Source organism: Doryrhamphus excisus, chromosome 4 (genome assembly GCF_030265055.1).
Source record: "Doryrhamphus excisus isolate RoL2022-K1 chromosome 4, RoL_Dexc_1.0, whole genome shotgun sequence".
In the NCBI taxonomy this organism is placed as follows: domain Eukaryota; kingdom Metazoa; phylum Chordata; class Actinopteri; order Syngnathiformes; family Syngnathidae; genus Doryrhamphus; species Doryrhamphus excisus.
The window spans coordinates 9,034,074-9,053,542 of record NC_080469.1 but is presented as its reverse complement, the minus strand read 5'-3'; the positions used below and the strand labels follow the sequence as shown (position 1 = coordinate 9,053,542).

Sequence of the window (19,469 nt, the reverse complement as noted above, 5' to 3'; positions counted from 1 at the left end):
TTTTTGTTTTTTTTTTTAATACAGCTCTTGTATTGACCTCATTAGATTATGCAGGTGCAGTTAATCAAATGGCCAGCTATCATATAAAGACCTATCAAATTTCTCCAAACCTTGTGGTGGTTGTTATTACAATAGATGTCTCCAGAGCCACATTTAGCTGGTATGAAGATGATTTTTATTCCATAATATCTCAACTGTAGAGACAAATGGTTCGGTAAAAGCATCTCATTGGGAAAGATGTTTATACTGTACTGAGGATGGATGCATTGACTTTACCAAATAAGGAATATAGCAACAGGGTGACAAATGGGGTAAACAATATCGTAGGTACTGTTATGAAGTAGAAAGGAAAACACAATTTATCTTCATTTTGTCATCAAACACAAAACATAGCCCAGTTCAGTTTAGTTTTGTCATTGTTAATTGTCAGTTATATTTAGGATACCATGCAGCTTACTGCTGTGTTGAATCATTTAAAGGATTGTCTTGTATGCAAAGAAGGCTGCACATAATATAGCATGTCTAAAAGCAAAGTCCTAAGTCAACTCATGACAATTTTATGACTGTGTGAGCAAACCGGACAAAAGACAAATGGATTATCCCACAGGAGGGTTTTGAGAAGTTTGTGTGGGCGGTTTATGAATGTGAACAGAATCCCACACGGACTCACAAATATTGTTTGATATCAAAGACACAGTGAGATATGAATTGAACTTTGCTGATAAGCCAACTATGGCTTTGCTCTGTTCACAGAATGTGCTGCTATGCATGCAAAATCCAAGATTTCTTGCCTCCGACTCCCCACATAATCGTCATGTATGGGCATTTTTGTGCTCATGAGACCAAGCAAAACCATATGTTTTGTTTTGGATTCAGCAGCAAGACAGCTCATTGTAAAGTATCTATAAAAGTATTGTAATTTATCACTGGGGCATTAACAATGTGCAGCACATACAGAGTAATTGCTCAGTTATTTCAACAAAAATGTCACCACGTGTTTAAAAAGTCTCAATGTTTAAAGGGTGCATTCACGTGAAGGTACTATTAACTGTGCCAAAATGAAATGAATACAGTGCTGTCAACATGTCATACCTTCTCAAAGAGAAAAATATTATAAACCAGCAGAAAATTATGCCACCATTTTAACTGGATGTATACCACCTAGCAGTTTAAAAAATAAAATAAAAAATATGAAGTCGTGAATTCTACTATCAATAAAGTGACTCCTGATTATATTTCATAAATAAGCAATATCAGTGTATAATAATGTATATCTTTATATGTGTAGTATAAGAAAAAAATCAAGTTACAGCAACAAACATAATATAAGACAAATATTACATCTATAATATTAATACGTACGGACTAAAAACACGAAGGGTGGGTTGTGAGGCTTTAATGATTATGTTTTTGAAAATGTCATAACTTCTGGCGGGTCTAGACAGTAAATACGTTTATTTTTGTGGTTCAACAGCGACCTTTAGAGGACAGTTTTCATATTGTTTCTATCAATTCTTTTTTTTAATACAATGCATTGTATAACATGTATGTTTATGTTGTGTAAAAAAAAATCAAAAAAGCACATAACTGAAGGAAGTAGGAGAAAATCCAACGCACTTGGGAGAGAAAGTACGTGTGGTTAAAGACATCACAGAACTGGACAATTATGAAGTTGGCATCATCTACGAGGTAAAAAAAGACACAACTCACAAAGACTTGGTGCACCTTGAGGTCATCGACAATATCAACTCCACAAGAATAACATATATTATGCCAAATTCGACAATATTATGCAATATATTTAATTTACTGGTCATCATCACCAAATACGTTCTTGCTTAATTTATGTAAATACATTTCTTATAAATTGTGAAATTCAGTAAAATCATTTTTTTCTCCACTATATAATTAACGATGTAATCCTATTTTAGTACTCATTACTTGATTTTACTTATTTGTATCCCTATTTTAATATATTAATTAATTCCTTTGTCAGTTATTGACATGGAGAAGAGGGGGTCAAATAATGTTTCCTTATTCCTACCCCTTTTCGGAATTGTTAAATTGTGCAAATGTAATCACGCGATGTTCCTTCATATAATGCATATCTCCGCGCACGTCAAAAACAATTTAACACGTGCAACCATGACGGCGTTTATTTTGAAGAACCCGGTCTTCGAGTAACTTCTGGTTGGGGGCGTGGCTTTGGTAAAAAGAGTCAGAAATCACTGCAAACATTGACCAATCACAGTCAGAGATGTGCTGCCGACACTTCCCACTAGCTTATCTCCTGTTTTTAGCTCCGTTAGCTCTTTCGCTAAGTTAGTTGATAAGCCCTGTCAGACTCACACCACCTCGACGGCGCTCAGAAATATTTTGGGCTGACATCGAAATATATGCATTATTTTAGCGTGATGATATTTTGTTTCTCTGAACATGTGGAATAAGAGGCTTTGGGTAGTAAGGAGGTACCCTAGCTGCCAGTCTGTGCAGCTGCAGCTGTCATCTCACCTAGCTAGTTAGCTTAGCCGCATAGGTGAGCTTGCGACCGTTCTTCCAGGCTAACAGACTGACTGTTAAGTCAGCAAGCAGTCGCTACTTGAGAGCGGAGTGTTCTGTAATACATTCCCCCTTCTACTGCTAAAACGCTATTAAACAACGTTGGGTCCTGACTGCTGTGAGAACGAAGATGCCTTAGCCAGTAAACGTTGGTCGGTGTTTTGGATATTTTAAGATCTCGTTAGCCTGAAGCCAGTTAGTTAGCTGTTGTCATTGAGTTATCCTCATTAGCCATCAGCTCAGTCGCCATTAAAAGAAGATTTATACTTCTGCATATTTGGCATTTTACTTTGGATAACATCTTGTGGGAATGAAGAAGTTTTTTGACTCACGACGGGAGCTGGTGAGCTCGGGGCCTGGCTCAGGAGCCAGCGGAGGAAGCCTTGGTTCCGGCGGCGGGGGCAGCTTTATCGGCCGGGTCTTTACTATTGGAAGACATCAAGTGACCATCGAAGAAATAGTGGCTGAAGGTGAGCTTACATGCTTTCTCAACATTACATTCACTTAAACCACGCATCAGTTTGCCCAATCGGGATGTTTGAATTAATTAAAATTGATTAAAAAACAAGAATAAGATTGAAATCCCTAGTGTCACATATGCCACTCCTGATTAGTAAGTCTTGAGAATAATAAAGTAAAGATATTTACAATGTATAAAACTTATAATCATGCTTTTGTTTTTTCAAATAACGTATGAACAGAATATAACCTTCATATATAGGCACTTTAATTTTCTTTTCCATATGGATATTTGAATTGATTGTTTGTCCACATTAAATGTTCATGTTCAGGCCACAACTACTGTATACCCTGGTTGCACGTTTTACCTGAAGGCTGGGAGGAACTTGTTGCAATTATATCATGAAGTATCCATGACATGCTGAGTCATTGGTAATACAAAACACATGGCCTTGGTTGTTATGCTTGCTCAAACATGCATTGGATTTTGTTGCAGAATGTTCAAAATTTGATTACTTAGTCATATTACTTAGTTAAACATGTTATCTGGTGCTTTACTCCGGGGTTAAGCAGGGTTTGTTTTCTACTGCTACAATGAGAGTCAACCATGTTGTATTGGCCAAGAGGGCTTGTTACTGAATAATAGATTGAAAAGGACTGATTAATTTATCAGTGTTTTGGCAGGGCTCCATCTGTCTGGCCACTTTATGAATGGTTTGGTCATTTGACCACAAACGTAAAAAATTACAGGACTGTACCTCAAAGATGCATCACATAACAGTTGTGGAAAATTACAGTTGCATTCCCTTTAATGTAATTCAAAGTAAATGGAGGAAAGTAACATTTGCACATTTCTAGGTTTCCACATTTTCTTTCCTTCACCTATTGCTAGTAATGTGACTCCCAATGTGATTTGGTTTGTGTTGTGGTTTTCCGCATACGTTTTTGACTAGACTTGGGCCCTGGCCACACATAGGCGGGTATCTCATAAAACAAAGTTATTTTTCCACAATTTGGCCTATCATCCACATGTGCACATATATTTGGCACTAAGGTTTTCAAAACCTCTGGCCAAAGTGTGGATTAGGAGAAAAATATGATAATGTGTTTGGGTGTGGATGCCAATAACCAGAGTTTTATGTTTCCCAGCATCACAACTTGCGATAACATATGCTGTGATGTCACACACGCAACCTGTGTTTACATCAGAAACAACATGGATGCCCTCAGAACTGTGTTGGTTGTAGCTATTTTTCAAGCGATTTTTGCTTGGTTGTGTTTGCAAGCCCAAATATTGTTTCACTTTAAAGAACAGAGGCAAAGAAACACTTTGAGGTCGGCTATCTTCGCTCAAATAACAATTTCACGTCGTAGGCGTCCTCCGCGTAGCAGGCTCCGACGCCGACTTGCTTTGGCAAGATACCCAATCAACATTTTCCTGCGTCTTGTTGACCTTGTATTCTAAAACAACGTTTATAAGTAATTCTGCCTCCTTGTCAGTCCACACGAATAAGCCTGGTGCCATGTTTTATGTTTACGGAAGTGACAGGATGACAGAGGGTGATTCTAATTGGAGGGATTGGAGGAAATATTGCCGTCTACAGGTTTGGCATGCTTATGACTGTGACCAATGCAGTTATGTGGTTACGTGTGGATGTTGTTGTTTTTTCTAATACAAGGTTGGGTGGACACCATTTTCTTCATAAACAGAGAAGGGAAAATATAAAAACCCTGCTACGTGTGGACAAGTCCTTAGTCTAAATAACCAGTATGCAGAAATAGTAGGTAGTTGGAGGTTCAGCTTTTTGTTTATTCTATACATTTCAACAAATCCTCTTTGAAAATAAATGTCATGTCTTGCATTGCATTGAAGAATGTGCCCTCAAGTCTTGTGATGGAGTGCGTAACCTAAAGTTCCAGTGATTCATTTCCTCACTTGTAAGGCAAAACCATTTACTCGGCTCCAACTCTGCAAAAGAAAACACTGGAGGCTCCACACTCATTTGTCTTCAGTAAACAGGACAATGCTGCTCCTATCTCTTATATGCCATGTAACCTTGCAGCAAAGTAATTGTGAAGATGTCTAACATTCTAAAGCGGGTTTCATTATGAGATACAACATTGGGCTTTTCATAGCTGTTTCCCAAGGGTGCATTTTCGTGTGCATACTGTTGTGTGTGAAAGCATAAACCAGAGTAGAATAATCCTGACAGTCAGTTACGTCAGTGGGCAGTGGCTATTTGTGGCTGTACCTACACTTATTCAGTTCAGTGGTGCTCAAGAAGGCTGCTAATCCGTCTAATTTCTTACAGTCTTCTCAGATTAGACAGCAGTAGTTTAAATGTCTGAACGCCAAGGGAACGCACGCAAGCAGTGCATTTTGATAAAGAATACGGCTATGTCCACACAAATACTGATTTTTTTTCCTATGCATTTTGGCCTCTCATCCACAAGCAAACATAGTTTTTTGTCATTCATATTTAGAATTTATTTGAACTTTTTTTTAAATATTCAATAAAGTATTGATTTAGTGTCACTGTTGACCCCAAAAAGGGGTGACATGGTACTCCCTTATGTCAAGGCAACCAGTGAAAGTATCATTGGCAGTGGGTGCAAGTTGCACATCGCCACTCAGCTATAATGCAAATTTCAGAAGCACAATATGGAGAACAACTGCAATAATTGTTTTTTCTTATCTCTTTGCAGGAGGTTTTGCCATTGTTTTTTTGGTGCGAACTAATCAGGGTCAACGGTGTGCTCTAAAACGGATGTACGTTAACAATGAGCACGATCTACAAATCTGCAAACTTGAGATACAGATTATGGTAAGGTTAGAATTACTTTTTTTCTCTTTTGGGTGCACAAGGTGTCCCAGTAGAGCTAGGTGGATATACAGTATGTCTGCTTTGGACATTCGTATGTTCCTCTATAGCAAACGATCGAATGTAGGTCATACTCGTATAGGGGGGAAAAGCACTATAAAAAAGTACTTGTAACATCCATGTTTTTTTTTATTTCATCAAAGCTCTGTTGCACCATTTTGTAACCAGACTCCCCAATGTTTGTTAAAAAAATAAGCTGTTCTTTCAACCACACCCAGAGCGTCATGACCAATGACAGGGTGGGCTAATTTTCTAGCATCTTTTTACAGATGGGAAATATATATAAACATGCATGTATTTTCCAATTTAGCAAGCAAAATGTCTTGACATTGTAAGAGATAAGCAAATATATACAAACCTGTGTATTTTCTAATCCACCAAGCTAAACCTCTTGACATTGTAACTGTTTTACCACCTTGGCCTGTCTGTGTTTATTTACTTAGAGGGATCTAGTGGGCCACAAAAACATAGTTGGCTTCCTGGATTCCAGCATAGCTTCAGTTGGAGCTGGTGATGTATGGGAAGTCCTAATCTTAATGGACCTCTGTCGAGGTAAATCTGCCTGCCACACCGTTTCTCTCTGTTTCTTGTTTGTTTTCATATTTCACAATACTGTTACAACCACCATGCATGCTTATGAATGTCAAAGTAACATTTTTTTACCCTGTTAAGACATGTAAGCACTTAAGATATAACAACTACATTCACACTGCAGGTCAGTTCTGATTTTCTTGCTCATACGTGACCTGTATCTGTTTTTTTTTTCAAGTCAGTATAAACTAGGGCTGGGTGATATGGACTAAAACTCATATCCCGTTATTTCATGTCAATGGCCCACCACCCATGGTCACAACATCCACCCACATGCTTGGAACAATCGAGTCCAAGTTTTCCACAACTTGCCATAGCAAACGGCTTGTGATCCAACCGTACCCCACCCACCCACTTTGCGTTCACACTGACCAGTCACATGTATTTTTGTACTGTGAACAACCACACGAAATAACTTTCACCAAAGAAAATCCGAACACCATACCCTGCAGTGTGAACATAGGCATAGAAAAATTACTTAAAAGTAATCTTTTTCTTGGGTTGTTTTGTTTAAAATCTTTGCTTCGTGAGCGTGTGCTAGGATGTCACTTGCTGATCTTTCAACATTGTTTATTTTTGTTTATATTGTTTATTAATGTTTGTTTTTGTTTTGTAGGTGGACAGGTAGTCAACCTGATGAACCAGCGATTACAGACAGGCTTCACAGAGGCAGAAGTGTTGCACATTTTCTGTGACACGTGTGAGGCTGTTGCGCGTTTGCACCAGTGCAAGACTCCAATCATTCATCGAGACCTCAAGGCTAGCGGCTATCATTCCAAAAAAGATTTTTCTCCAATTGTTTATAGATTCCAACACATCTTTTCCCCTGTGTAGGTGGAAAACATTCTTCTGCATGACCAGGGACACTATGTACTGTGTGACTTCGGAAGTGCCACAAACTGTTTCCAAAACCCGCAGACAGAGGGTGTGCCTGTCATTGAGGAAGAAATTAAAAAGTCAGTATATATGCTTTGTTGTTTGTTACACCTGTTTTTTTTTACAGAAATGTGAAACTGATAAGTCTGTGCTTCTGTATACCAGATACACCACTCTGTCTTATCGTGCACCAGAGATGGTCAACCTCTATGCTGGGAAGGTCATCACAACCAAGGCAGATATTTGGGTGAGTTGGAGTTTAAACCTCACACCTTGTATTGTTCTTCAGATTCCATGATATTATTACAGTCATGTAAATTGAGCTATCTTTACTGACTGTGTGTTTTTTCTCTTGTGTGCACAGGCTATGGGTTGCCTACTCTATAAACTATGCTACTTCACGCTTCCTTTTGGGGAGAGCCAAGTTGCTATCTGTGATGGCAGTTTTACTATCCCAGACAACTCACGCTACTCCCAAGATATGCACTGTCTCATCAGTAAGCAGATCTGTTTTTCAGTTCATTTGTCACTTGATAAACAGTATATATTAAGGCTGTCAAATGATTAAAACTTAAAATCAGGTTAATTCAATTATTATACCCCCTTCTTAATAGTATTTTAATAGTAATAAACCTCATTTTTGGGTGAACCTCCACTCCTAGTGACAGGTTTTCATCGCTGGGGCCATGTAGGGATTAATTGGAATGCCAATATAAATAAAATGTTAATGCACAAAGTAATCATTCAGACTTACTTATTTGTTGATATGATGCATACAGAGCAAGTAACAACCTGCCATGCTGGCTCCCTCCTGCTGCGTCTCCTTGTACTTTGAGGCGTTCAGGTGCACTCGTAATTCTGAGTTTGGTTTGGTGCTAATTATTTTTCGTTTTTATTCACGTACCCCCCAACCCATATACCCTACGGCCTATGGCAATTGACGTAGAGTTGGGGGTACGCGTACACCACTTTGGGAACCACTGAACTAAACGATACCACTCATGTCTAAAAATCTGTTGAACACTAGTCTGTTTATAGTAGCAGAACATTTGAATCACACTTTAAACCGTGTCATCATGAGCAATGAGGTGTTGCATCCAAATATATTTCATAATTTAAGGTAAATGTAGGCGTTTTCAGTGTATTTTACAGCATACTTAAATGTAGAAAATTGTACATCCAATTCAGAGTTAGAAAGTAAGCGATAAGAATATCCACTTCATGTTTTTCTTTATCTTCCCTTTTAATATACTACATATGGGTAATATAAAACCGTTTTTGTGATGTTCAGCGTGTCCTCGAATGCATCTCGTGTTCTTGTGATGACGATAAGGAAGTGTTGTTCCCAGGATGAATGTACTAGAGAAGTATGTGAGTTGGAGATACATACAGTATATGTTGTCGGAACTGTACTGCTGTTGATGTGTTCAGGTCCTTATTAGTATAGTGGGGTATGCTGGAGCCTATCTCAGCTGACTCATTCATATCTATGGGCAATTTACAGTTTCCAATTAACCTAACACACATATTTTTGGAAATCAGAGTACCCGGAGAAAAGCCACGCACGCATGTGGAGAGCATGCAGAGTCTGCATAGAGATGCTAAAAATGTTGTGTGACTGATTTTCTCAGGATATATGCTGGAGCCTGACCCAGACATAAGGCCAGACATCTATCAAGTGTCTTACTTTGCCTTTAAACTGAATCGACGAGAGTGTCCTGTTCCAAATGTGCATGTAAGTTGAGCACAAAAGAAATATATTCAATACTTCACATATTAAAAAAAACAAAAACTCAATACATCCTATTTATTGCCAAATAAATAAAAGCTGTCCACTGTTAGTATGCAAAATGTAGATTGTAGATAGTGATAGTGATTGTAGATAGTAAATGTAGATCTCTTTAAAATGAAATAATGGATAATACATTGCAGATCTCATCTTTTGTTGTAGAATTCGTCCATTCCTGCAAAACTTCCCGAGCCTATCAAAGCCAGTGAAGCAGTGGCTAAAAAGAGTCAAACCAAAGCCAGGTGAGACACAGACAATTTTCGAGAAAATGAAACTTCAAAATTGAAAGTTACTTCTTTCCTTCCCTCTGCTCAGGCTCACAGACCCCATTCCTACCACCGAAACCTCAATAGCACCTCGACAAAGGCCCAAGGCTGGCCAGACTCAGCCACAACCTATATCAGGCATTCTTCCCATACAAGCAGCTCTGACCCCACGCAAGAGGCCCAGTATGGCTGCTGGATCAGCCCAGCCTATAGGTAAGTCAGGATTAAAGCCAGGGTGTCCTATTTCGAGGGGTCCATTACACACATTGGCATTAGCCTAGTCATCTGAAAAGGCCATGCATATCAAATGTATATTTATTTATCTTTGTATCTCGTAGGAGTCAATGTCCCACCTTCAGCTCCAGCTGCTGCTGTTCAACCTTCTGCCAGCATTCAGCCTCAGGTTACACCGCACGCTCAGCAGCTACTCATCAAACAGCAGCAGGCCTCTACCTTCCTAAACCCACAAAATAACCAACAGGTAGGCATCCCAACAAGTGCAAGACAGCAAATGTAGTAAAGTTGCATAATGAATGAATGATTATTCAGTTTTTGGCATATACAATTGACCCGGTATGTTTCTGCTCCATGCCCATTCATATGACACCATCACAAAAACAAAAATATGGCCAAGGTTTTCCGCACAGCAGCTCCCTCCAACGTCACTGTGTGGTGTCATCCGGCCCTAAGCCCTGACCAATAAGTGCAGTAGAGAGTTGCTGTGACACCCACTGCAATGCAAAGCTCAGACGGTCTTTCCTGCTCTTACACTGCAATACCAGCAGCAACATGAGGTGCATGAAAGTCCAGCTGTCCATCTGACCCCCATCCCTGAGTGTACCGCCATTGGGCCAGCTGATGACACAGATGTGGTAACATCTTGCTAACCCTGCCTTCGTGCTGCTCTTCACAAGCACAGCTGATGATTAGCATGTCTCTCATGAATCAAACCTATTGTGTTTGTACTTTCTCAACCTGGGGCTTTGAGCGCACAGGACTGGTCTCGCTTAGAGTTTACTGAACATGGCATTCTAAGTACCCCTTCTTCCTTTATCTCTATTTTTGTATGAAATCATTGCATTGCCAACCTCTGATTGAGCTCTTAAATAGACAGGCTTAATGTCCACTTTGTCACACGTGCATCTGTCATCTCCTCTGTACCGATCTATCTGATGCAAAGCATTTGTCGAAGTGTTGTCATTGCTGTTTTGCGCTTTCACTAGCAGCAGGTGTTGGAAAGGGCTGTGATAAATCTTTTTCTTTTGTCTATGTCAGTTAATCATTGGTGGTTATTTTTGTGTGGGGATTGTTTTGGTTTCTTTTTGTACACTGAGCAGACCCTCTTCATACTTATATTGCACATTATCACCCACAGTCAACTGGACGAGGGCTTCAAAAAATAGGCTCTTTAACACCCCCCTCATCACCAAAGATAGCACCCAAGAGTGGACATAGACGCATTTTGAGCGACGTTACTCACAGTGCCATCTTTGGGGTCCCAGTGAGCAAGTCCACCCAGCTACTTCAGGCAGCTGCAGCTGAGGCCAGCCTCAACAAGTCCAAGTAAGCTTAATGAACTCACCTCAGTAATGTGAGGGATAACTGTCCTTTCAAGGCACTGCAATAGAAAGTCTATTCAGATGACATAAAGCAAACCTTTTACATTCCACAGGATCTTGCTGAAGAATCACTCAATTCACATACTCTGTTTGCATACACGACTCAACCATAGACCACAGATGTCACACACAACGTAAAATCTTGCCTCTCTCCTGTTTGTGTAGATCAGCAAGCACTACTCCTTCTGGCTCTCCATGCTCATCCCAGCAGACTGTATATCACCCAGCTGACACTGACACCCAATCTGCCCGTATTACAACGAACACTCAGCCCAGCTGGAACCCCTTCGGTGATGATAACTTCTCCAAACTAACAGCTGAGGAGCTGCTGAACAAAGACTTTGCAAAACTAGCTGAAAGTAAGTTTGAGATGCATATTTACCACATCGAAAAGTATTAGATACGTAGCAACTTTTTGTTTGCATCCAGTTGCTGGTCCAGAGGAGAAGGCCACGGGTGATAATCTCATTCACGGATTCAATTCATTTACAGGTAAGGGTTGTTTGACCGTAGGGAAGCCCTGCTTTATGTGCAACAATTTCATAGGCAAAGATCTTTATTCATTCTTTATTCATTCAGTCTTGAAATGAAGTAACATCTGACATCCAGAGTATAGGATCAGCAGTGTCATTTCGTACTTTGCCATTCTCTCTGACTCCATATCATTCTTGTGGTTTTGGTTATTAATTAGTTCCAAATGGTCAGATATAAACTGAAAGCACTATTTCCCATATGGAGTTATGTAAATTTCTAGACACCCAAACATTCATTCATTCATTTTCTACCGCATTTTCTATTCTCACGGGGAGGTGCTGGAGCCTTTCCCAGCTGTCTTCGGGCGAGAGGCGGGGTACACCGTGGACTGGTCGCCAGCCAATCACAGGGCACATATAGACAAACAACCATTCATACTCGCATTCATACCTATGGATTATTTGAGTTAGCCAAAAGAATAAACCCAATCAACCATTCTTTTGAGGTTTAAAAACCTCCCTGGTTTGGCCTCGGTCTCCTCCATTGTTGTCCTCCCTCAGATTGTTAGTTAAATAAGTCCAGAATGGGGTTTTGTTACAGTCATTTTTTTTCATACTGGGCTCTTGATCTTGACATTCAATGAGATTCAATGTATCAAAGGGTAAAAACAAGGACAACTGAGGCACAATTTTGGTGAAATTTTTTGCCAAATAACGACTTGTATGAAAACCAGGGCGTTAAAAACTGAGGGGTCACTGTATTTTATATTTTTGTGGAGGCGCTTTGCCAAAGCCCAGATTACAGCTGCTCGTTTCAGAGTCCTATCTTTGTTGACATAACTAAGCAGCCGCACAGTGACTCCTTTTCAGTTTGCATGAATAGTCTGTGGCAGACAGCTAGATCGCATCTCATTTGCAGATCTTTGCTTTTACTGTCGCTCCGCAGGGCAAGGACAGAGACTTCTTTGTTAATTGGATTTCCTTACTGCTGGAGGATCGTGCTTACAAGGCACAAAGACTGTGCAGTTAGTTAATCACTCAAGTCTGCGTTCAGTTTTGTTAATGGGAAATTATTTCTCAACTTTTGTGTATGTGGTGTTTTAAGATGGGAACTGTACAGGTTGAAACTATTGCAGGGTGAGGTTACTCTCCTCTACTGAAGCTGTCCTTTAAGATGCAAAAAAGGAGTTAGCTGAGTTAGTTTGTAACCATCATCTAGAATGGAAATCATTACAAAAGTGTTGAAATAGAATGCACACACACACACACACTTTATACCTGCACAGTCAAGGTAATAATTCAGAATAATGATATTTTCAATACAGTAATACAGAACTGTCTATTTACATTATTTACAAAATACTTTAATTTAATACTGAAGCAGTCTGAATCTTCACTTTCTGAGATTAGACTTAGCTTTTTAATGGTGCTCTTTCCAATAGAAAAGGGGCCAAACGGTGACATCTGCTGTGCCATATTCTGAGCCAGCACATTCCTTGTCTAAGACCCCCCCTTGACACACATTTTTACCATTGTGGTTTCCTGTAAGTACAGTATGCGCTGATGTGAGAGTTTGACTTCATGCATGGGCCACATTTCAAAATGGGAAAACAGTGGTGTTCTCTGCTCAGTTGACTGCAGTGAGCTGATAGGTTTGGCACATGGGCCAGTGAGCACACTATTGTTTGTTCAGCTGAATGCTTGCTGCTAAGTTCCCAAGTTGGTCTCTGTCTCATTGGTTTGGTCATGTAATTTTGTGTTTTTAGGATTTGAAGTTCTCTGACTTTGAGTGATTCTGAATTCACTACATGAACTAATATATTAGACAGTTGTAAGCTCGAACACTGGCTGAGCTTCTAACATCGCTTGATAGTCTGTCCTTTCCTGTACGTTTGTATTTGTTTGTTGCCCTTTTCTTTTCCAACCATCCATCTGTACATCCATCAATCGACTCAAGAGAACCTGATTGAGGAACAGAATTTGTCTGCAAATTCTCTTCTGCTCCCTGACCTCTTAACCCTGGCTAAGCCTTTGAGCACAAACACTGGTACCATCTCTGTTTTTGTTCCCTTTGCTGCTTTGCCTGTGTCTTTGTTGCATTCCTCCACTTTTTTGTCACATGGCTATAACCTCAGGACATAAATAGTTGTAATAGTTATAGTTTAAAAAAAATAAGAATTGTTTAAGTTAATAAATTTTTCTTGCTTTCTCCTGCTGTGTAGTAAAGACGGAGGAGTGTGTGGATTCACTGATTCCTGGGTTGGAAACACCCCAAGCCCCGCAGCACTCAGGCCAGCCAGAGTTCATCTCTGCCAACATGCCAGGTTAGCATTCTGGGCTTCATTCAGTTTGTACTGTGTGTTTACAGTATAGTGAGTCAGCACCATGACATCCCGTTATATTTCATATTTGTCCCCTTTCCTTTTTTAATTATTACAATGATTTGAGTCTTTTATTAGGGCAAAGTATTTTATCATCTCAGCCGCTCATCCACACAGAAACTGTGTTCTGGGTGCCCTGAAATGGTATTTTTTGGAAAACCGCTTCCAGAGTTGAAAAATCTGAAAACACTGGCTTGTCTTTTTCATGTAGTCAGCAGACACTGTTGTTTTACGAAAACGCTGAAGCCATTAACCCCATCACCATCACGCGACAAGTGAACTTTGATGACAAGCCTCCTTCTTCTCCTTTGCACTTGGGCTTGAATTAACTGCTTTCCTCTTCCACTTTTCCTTCACTTCGTCCTTCGCTGCAGACTCTTCTTTCCTCTTGTTGCATGGAGAGAAAGCCAATAACGACGAGTTTGACCCTATTCCCGTGCTCATCTCCAAAAACTCAAATCAAGGTAAGATAATACTGAGGTTAGCGCTCGTATCTACTCTCTGAGCCCCACTTCCAAGCATAGCCCACATCCTTTCTGTGGCTGGTGAAGTCTTGGCAGTCAAACTATCACATTGGAAAATGTGATCCTACACCCTGCAGGGGTCTTTTTTTGTACTTTTACTTTGCAAGGCTCCTCATTTAGATTGGCGCTTACACTCCCCTGTGATGATGCAGCCATATAAAGATTATTCTAGCTCACTCTCTGCTTCTTTCTCTTTTCCCGCCCCTATCCATGCACCCCTCTGCTCTGATCCCCCATCATCATCACCCTCATTCACTTATTGGTTTTCTCCATTCATCCTTTGTTTGTATGACTTATTCTTTGGCTCTACCCCCACTACCTTCCTCGGCTCTTCCATGTCCTTCTCTGTCTCGTCTCTTTCTCTGACATGTTTCAGGTGGTCACTCACGTACCAACAGTGGCAGTTCAGAGTCCAGCATCCCCAACTTGGCGCGTTCCCTTCTGCTGGTGGATCAGCTCATCGACCTCTAAAGGGGTGGGAGAGGTCGGGGGCACTGTGCAGCCCTAACATTGGAATAGCGGAGGAAGGGCGTTGGTTAGAGTTCTAGGCTCTTTTAATTTGAAAGGGCCTAACTTAATTTGAAAGTTTACCTTGGCCTCTACTCTTATCTGTAGTTGCCTGGTAGGCTGGTTACATAAAGCTCTACTACCATTCCCATCAATGCTTGAGCATATCATCTGCCATTGTCATGGCTACACCATGAAATTCTTCATGATTTCCCCCCTGTAATATCTCATTTCACATGCAGCCATGGTGGTCTACTTCAGTCCCATGATGAGCTGCTTGATGACTGCTGCCTTGCTTTCCTCTTTGTGTGCATGTTGGAAGTTGAAGCTTTATTTTAAGCCTCCAGGCACACCCCTGACCAAAAAGATGAAAAGGCTGCTTTCTGGTCAATTCGATGCACATTTTCTATAAATGTGCAGGTAGCCTCATAAACAGCGTGTACCCACATGTGTGTCCCAATGAGAGCTGTTTGCACTAATAGAACTAGTTTGTCTTTAACCAGTAATGGTGAAATGTCTGTCCTGACTGGTTTCTCAAACTACGCTTGGGTTATTGTGCTGTTGCTTTAACACAGAGACCATATGCTTTCTACATGGTATAATTCATTTTAGCACAATTTTGTTGTGGATCTTAACAGTATAACAAGCTGCAGCTTCAGGATGACTGTCACCTTGGTGATTGGGAAATAGGATGATGTTTTAATGTAAATCAACAGGGATTGATTGGGAGACTTTTTAGGAAGTGACAATGCATAAAAATATGTTGGACTGGTGTTGGACCTGCTGCCTCATTGTCTGATATATTTCATCCCAAAGTTGTTTGGTGGTGTTGAGGTCAGGGCTCTTAAGTTCTTCCACACCAAACCCATCTAGCATGCCTTTATTGACCTTGTCTTGTGTATTGGCGCCCAATCGTGCTGGCACAGGAAATGGTCCTCCACAAACTGAACAAAGTTGAACTCTTGATAACATTGCGGGGGGGTCTCCCAATATTTATAGAAGCTGGATTCCTATATGGAATAAAGAGGCATTATGATCACAGTCATTAATTATAATGAACAATGAGAAGTAAAAGACTGCTCTCTTGATCGACTGATGTCTATCAAGTCGCACTATGTTTGGTTATAATTTGGGTAGATACTGTGTTATAAAAGCCCCGGCTGCCCAGTAAATTGCTATCACAAACTAGAATGTCACTCGCAATACAACAATCCTCTTTGCCAGACAACAAAAACAAAATTTGCATACTATTTAGATTTTTTTTTGCTTTGCTTTTGTCAGCCATGCTCATTTTTGAGTGTAATATTGAAATGCACCACAGCTATCATGGCTCTCAATAACACTTTAGAGCAGGGGTCACCAACCCGCCAATCTTTGGGATTTGCCCACTCATCTTTCATTGTACATCTTTTAGGGGGCGCATTGTTTAGGGGACGCATTGTTCAGGGAAGACCTAATTTTTTTACGCATATAATATCTGTGTTGGTGATAAAACATACCATAGGTCTTGTGTTGGTTCACAGCACATACTAGGGATCTTGGAATCAATATGGTTGGTGACCACTGCTTTACAATGGATGTATAAATGGAGTCCAAATGTGATCTATGTCAAACATAATGGGATGTTTATGAAGGCAAAGATTTTGACCATTTTCTAAATTCCTGTATTCTCTCTCACCATCATGTCAACCTTTTGTTTTAACACCTCGCTATGGATAAACAAAGTGCTTCTGACTTTTCTGACTGGGCTATATTTTGTTTCCAGCCAACATTTTTTCTATTGTAATGGAACAGAGCTCATGAATAAATTAACCTCCTTACATCCTGTCTACTACTATTGCTCACATTTGGCTCATATAAATACTAGCACATTAAAACCCTACTTATAGCCTGCACGTTTATGTATCTTAACTGCTCTCCTTGACAAGTATATTGTATAACACAGCAGCAGCAGAACCGATGTACTACTGGTAAGGAGCTTCACAGGATTAATATCTGTGAAGAAATGTCCTATCTCAAATGTTACATGCAAATTAAACACTAACAGCAAGTAAAATACGTGGGTCTGTGCTACTGCTGTTTTTTTTTTTAGGTCAACACAATCAATACTTAATTAACCAGATCAGGTAGCAACAGGTAGCTGTTTCCCTTAAAGGCTTCCACTAACACCTTCCTGAGAGTCGCTGTTGATGCTGCTCAGGTAAGGCTGACCTATGTGCTCGTCTTGTCTAACTCTGCTGCCAAGGCCCCTCTCCTTGTTTCCACTGACTCCCGTCTGCTCCCATCCCTTGTAACAGCAAGCACTATTGAGAGAAAGCTGTGGAAACAAGGTTGCTACATGTTGTGATGATGAAGCTGCGTAGTGATTGTCTCAAGTAGAACCCGTGTTGTCATAAGTGTTGTGATGCTTCCTTGCTTACTAGTAAGAGGCGATCATCCCAAGGTTGTATTGTCTACTAGTAAAGAACGATATTTAACTATAAATTTGCTCCCCGTGTCTGCTCTGATACAGATGTGCAAGAGGAGAGGAACGGCTACTATGTGCTTGGCCAGGAACACAACAATGAAACTCTAGCAAGCGAGGCATGCAGTCACTCCAGTGATGAAGACCAGGGAAAAGAAGCCCGCAAAGAAGAGCAGCAGAATTTCGGGGAAGTCACAGAAGGTCACACATCTGCCCATGACTGCAGTGGCTCTAGACCGCTGCTGATTGACTCAGACGAGGAGGAAGAACAAGGATGCACGCCTAGCCTCCACTCATCACCAGCATCCAATGTGGCATCTTCTCAACCATCTGCTACTACCTTGCATCCACCTACACAGAATCATTCCCAACTTGATCCTGAGCCAGGTAAAGGGCCAGAGGGTGCCGCAGACATCTTCTCAAAAGCTCCTTTTCACCTCACGCATCATGAAGCAGGTGACGTGTTTGCCAATGCACCATTTCCACGCGCCCCGCTCACCGCCCCGCAGCAGGTGGATGTGTTCTCCCAGGCTCCGTTTGCAAGAAGAAAGGAGGCCGCAGCACCTCCCTACCCTCATGGGGCAACAGTAGCCCCTGAACAAGATGTGCTGGGACAGCTCACCCCACAGCTGTTCCGCCCACAAGCTCTTGCCAAATATTCTCGACACTTTGAGGGACAGGTGACCCCGCAGCATGTGACCGGTCACCAAGGGGGATTTAATGTGAGCAATCAAGCCACTGTACCTGCTGTAGACCCTTTTGTTAGTGCACCCTTTCATCTTAAAGCACCGCAAGAAAAGCCCTGATTGATACCAGCGCTGCAGCTGGACTGCAGGCCTGCACCGAACTCCTTCCTTAAGCAACATTATAGTATGCAAGACTTTTACCTTGATTCAACAGCTTCTGGGTTTCTTGGGTGATGCAATGACACGTAATAGGAGAAATGTCCTTGCATTGTCTAAAATTTGCAAAGCAAGGTGGCATGCATGTAAGCAGCACAAACCCACCCTTGTGTTTTTGTGCCTAAACCTGAGCAGACCTTAACCATATACCTCTGAATCATCACATCAACTGCTTACGGTTTCTGACAGTGCTCTGTCAGAAAGAACTATTTAGACCTGAGCTGTTTACAGCAGCAAGTACACAAGTGTCATTTAGGATCATTCAACTGTATGTGATCGCTGCTCCTCGGAAAACCAAATTGACACTTTTCTTTTTTTTTTTTTTTCATCTTACCCTAATCCAAATTTGTTAACACAATTTCTGAAATGATGCAAGTGTCCTGGGGTGCACTTAGGTCAGCACAGGCTACTGTATTTTCTTGTACCTATTTTGTTGCTTTAATCATTTCCAAATAGTTGTGGACTTTCATAATTTTAGTTGTCAGCCCTGTTGGTACAAGACATCTCCACAAAGACAACATAGCAATCAAGCATTTGTTTTCTTGCCTACCTCACTTTTGGCATTTGTCCTTGTTTGAATATAATCTGGCCATGTTTGGCTGTGTCTTGAAGTCTTGTGTGTGTTATGGTTTGAGTCAATTACCCTTCTTTGGGGGGCAATGGAACATACAGTATCTTATGTGTTCATTCCATGCGGTGAAGGACCTTTCATTATGTAATCAAGGATTCTGGACACTATTCCTTAATCTCTTTTCATACATGTAGCAACCTATAACATGTTCCTCCAAAAACTGCAACAATTATATTACACATGCAGCACCAAGATCAATTCCCATACATTCATTTTATGTGCCGCTTATCCTCACTCACTTGGGTTGTGAGGTATGCCCGAGCCTATCCCAGCTGTCTTTGGGCTAGAGGCGGGGAACTCGCCAAGTACAATTACGTCTGCAGTTTGTATCATGCACAACCCACATTCACCTCTTGAAAAGCACGTACTGTAGGCACCTCTGTAATGTTCAAGTATGCACTGACAACACCTGCAGTTTAATAATGCTTGTCTTTTATCATGAGCACTTATTCAGTCAGGGATTGACATACTGTAGTAATAAAGATCGGTGGCCTATTTAATTACATTCCTTTAGGAAACATTTTATTGTGCGCTATATAAAGTCAT

The 19,469-nt window shown here is 40.7% G+C and overlaps 1 protein-coding gene across 6 annotated transcripts; it reads left to right on the top strand.

Moving 5' to 3' along the window:
• Positions 1-2,245: 2,245 nt before the first annotated feature.
• LOC131128345 (AP2-associated protein kinase 1-like) lies at positions 2,246-19,449 on the top strand. Of its 6 annotated transcripts, none has more exons than XM_058071102.1 (18): positions 2,247-3,029; positions 5,725-5,843; positions 6,344-6,452; positions 7,108-7,250; positions 7,326-7,447; positions 7,533-7,614; positions 7,732-7,864; positions 8,999-9,102; positions 9,319-9,398; positions 9,472-9,635; positions 9,761-9,903; positions 10,205-10,294; positions 10,798-10,985; positions 11,207-11,400; positions 11,471-11,533; positions 13,737-13,838; positions 14,270-14,359; positions 17,439-19,449. In XM_058071102.1, the coding sequence occupies exons 1-18, from the start codon at positions 2,870-2,872 to the stop codon at positions 18,194-18,196; spliced, it is 2,844 nt and encodes a 947-aa protein (XP_057927085.1). In that variant the 5' UTR covers positions 2,247-2,869; the 3' UTR covers positions 18,197-19,449. The 6 variants fall into 6 exon arrangements, with proteins under 6 accessions (XP_057927089.1, XP_057927085.1, XP_057927091.1 ...); XM_058071108.1 differs by lacking the exon at positions 17,439-19,449 and adding an exon at positions 14,796-16,748; XM_058071105.1 differs by lacking the exon at positions 14,270-14,359.
• The last annotated feature ends 20 nt before the right edge of the window (positions 19,450-19,469 follow it).

Excerpts from the sequence above, each read along its gene's own strand:
- LOC131128345 (XM_058071102.1), top strand. The coding sequence starts at position 2,870 with ATGAAGAAGTTTTTTGACTCACGACGGGAGCTGGTGAGCTCGGGGCCT. Across the intron at positions 7,865-8,998 it reads AGATATGCACTGTCTCATCA|GATATATGCTGGAGCCTGAC; the intron begins GTAAGCAGATCT and ends TGATTTTCTCAG. Across the intron at positions 13,839-14,269 it reads CATCTCTGCCAACATGCCAG|ACTCTTCTTTCCTCTTGTTG; the intron begins GTTAGCATTCTG and ends CCTTCGCTGCAG.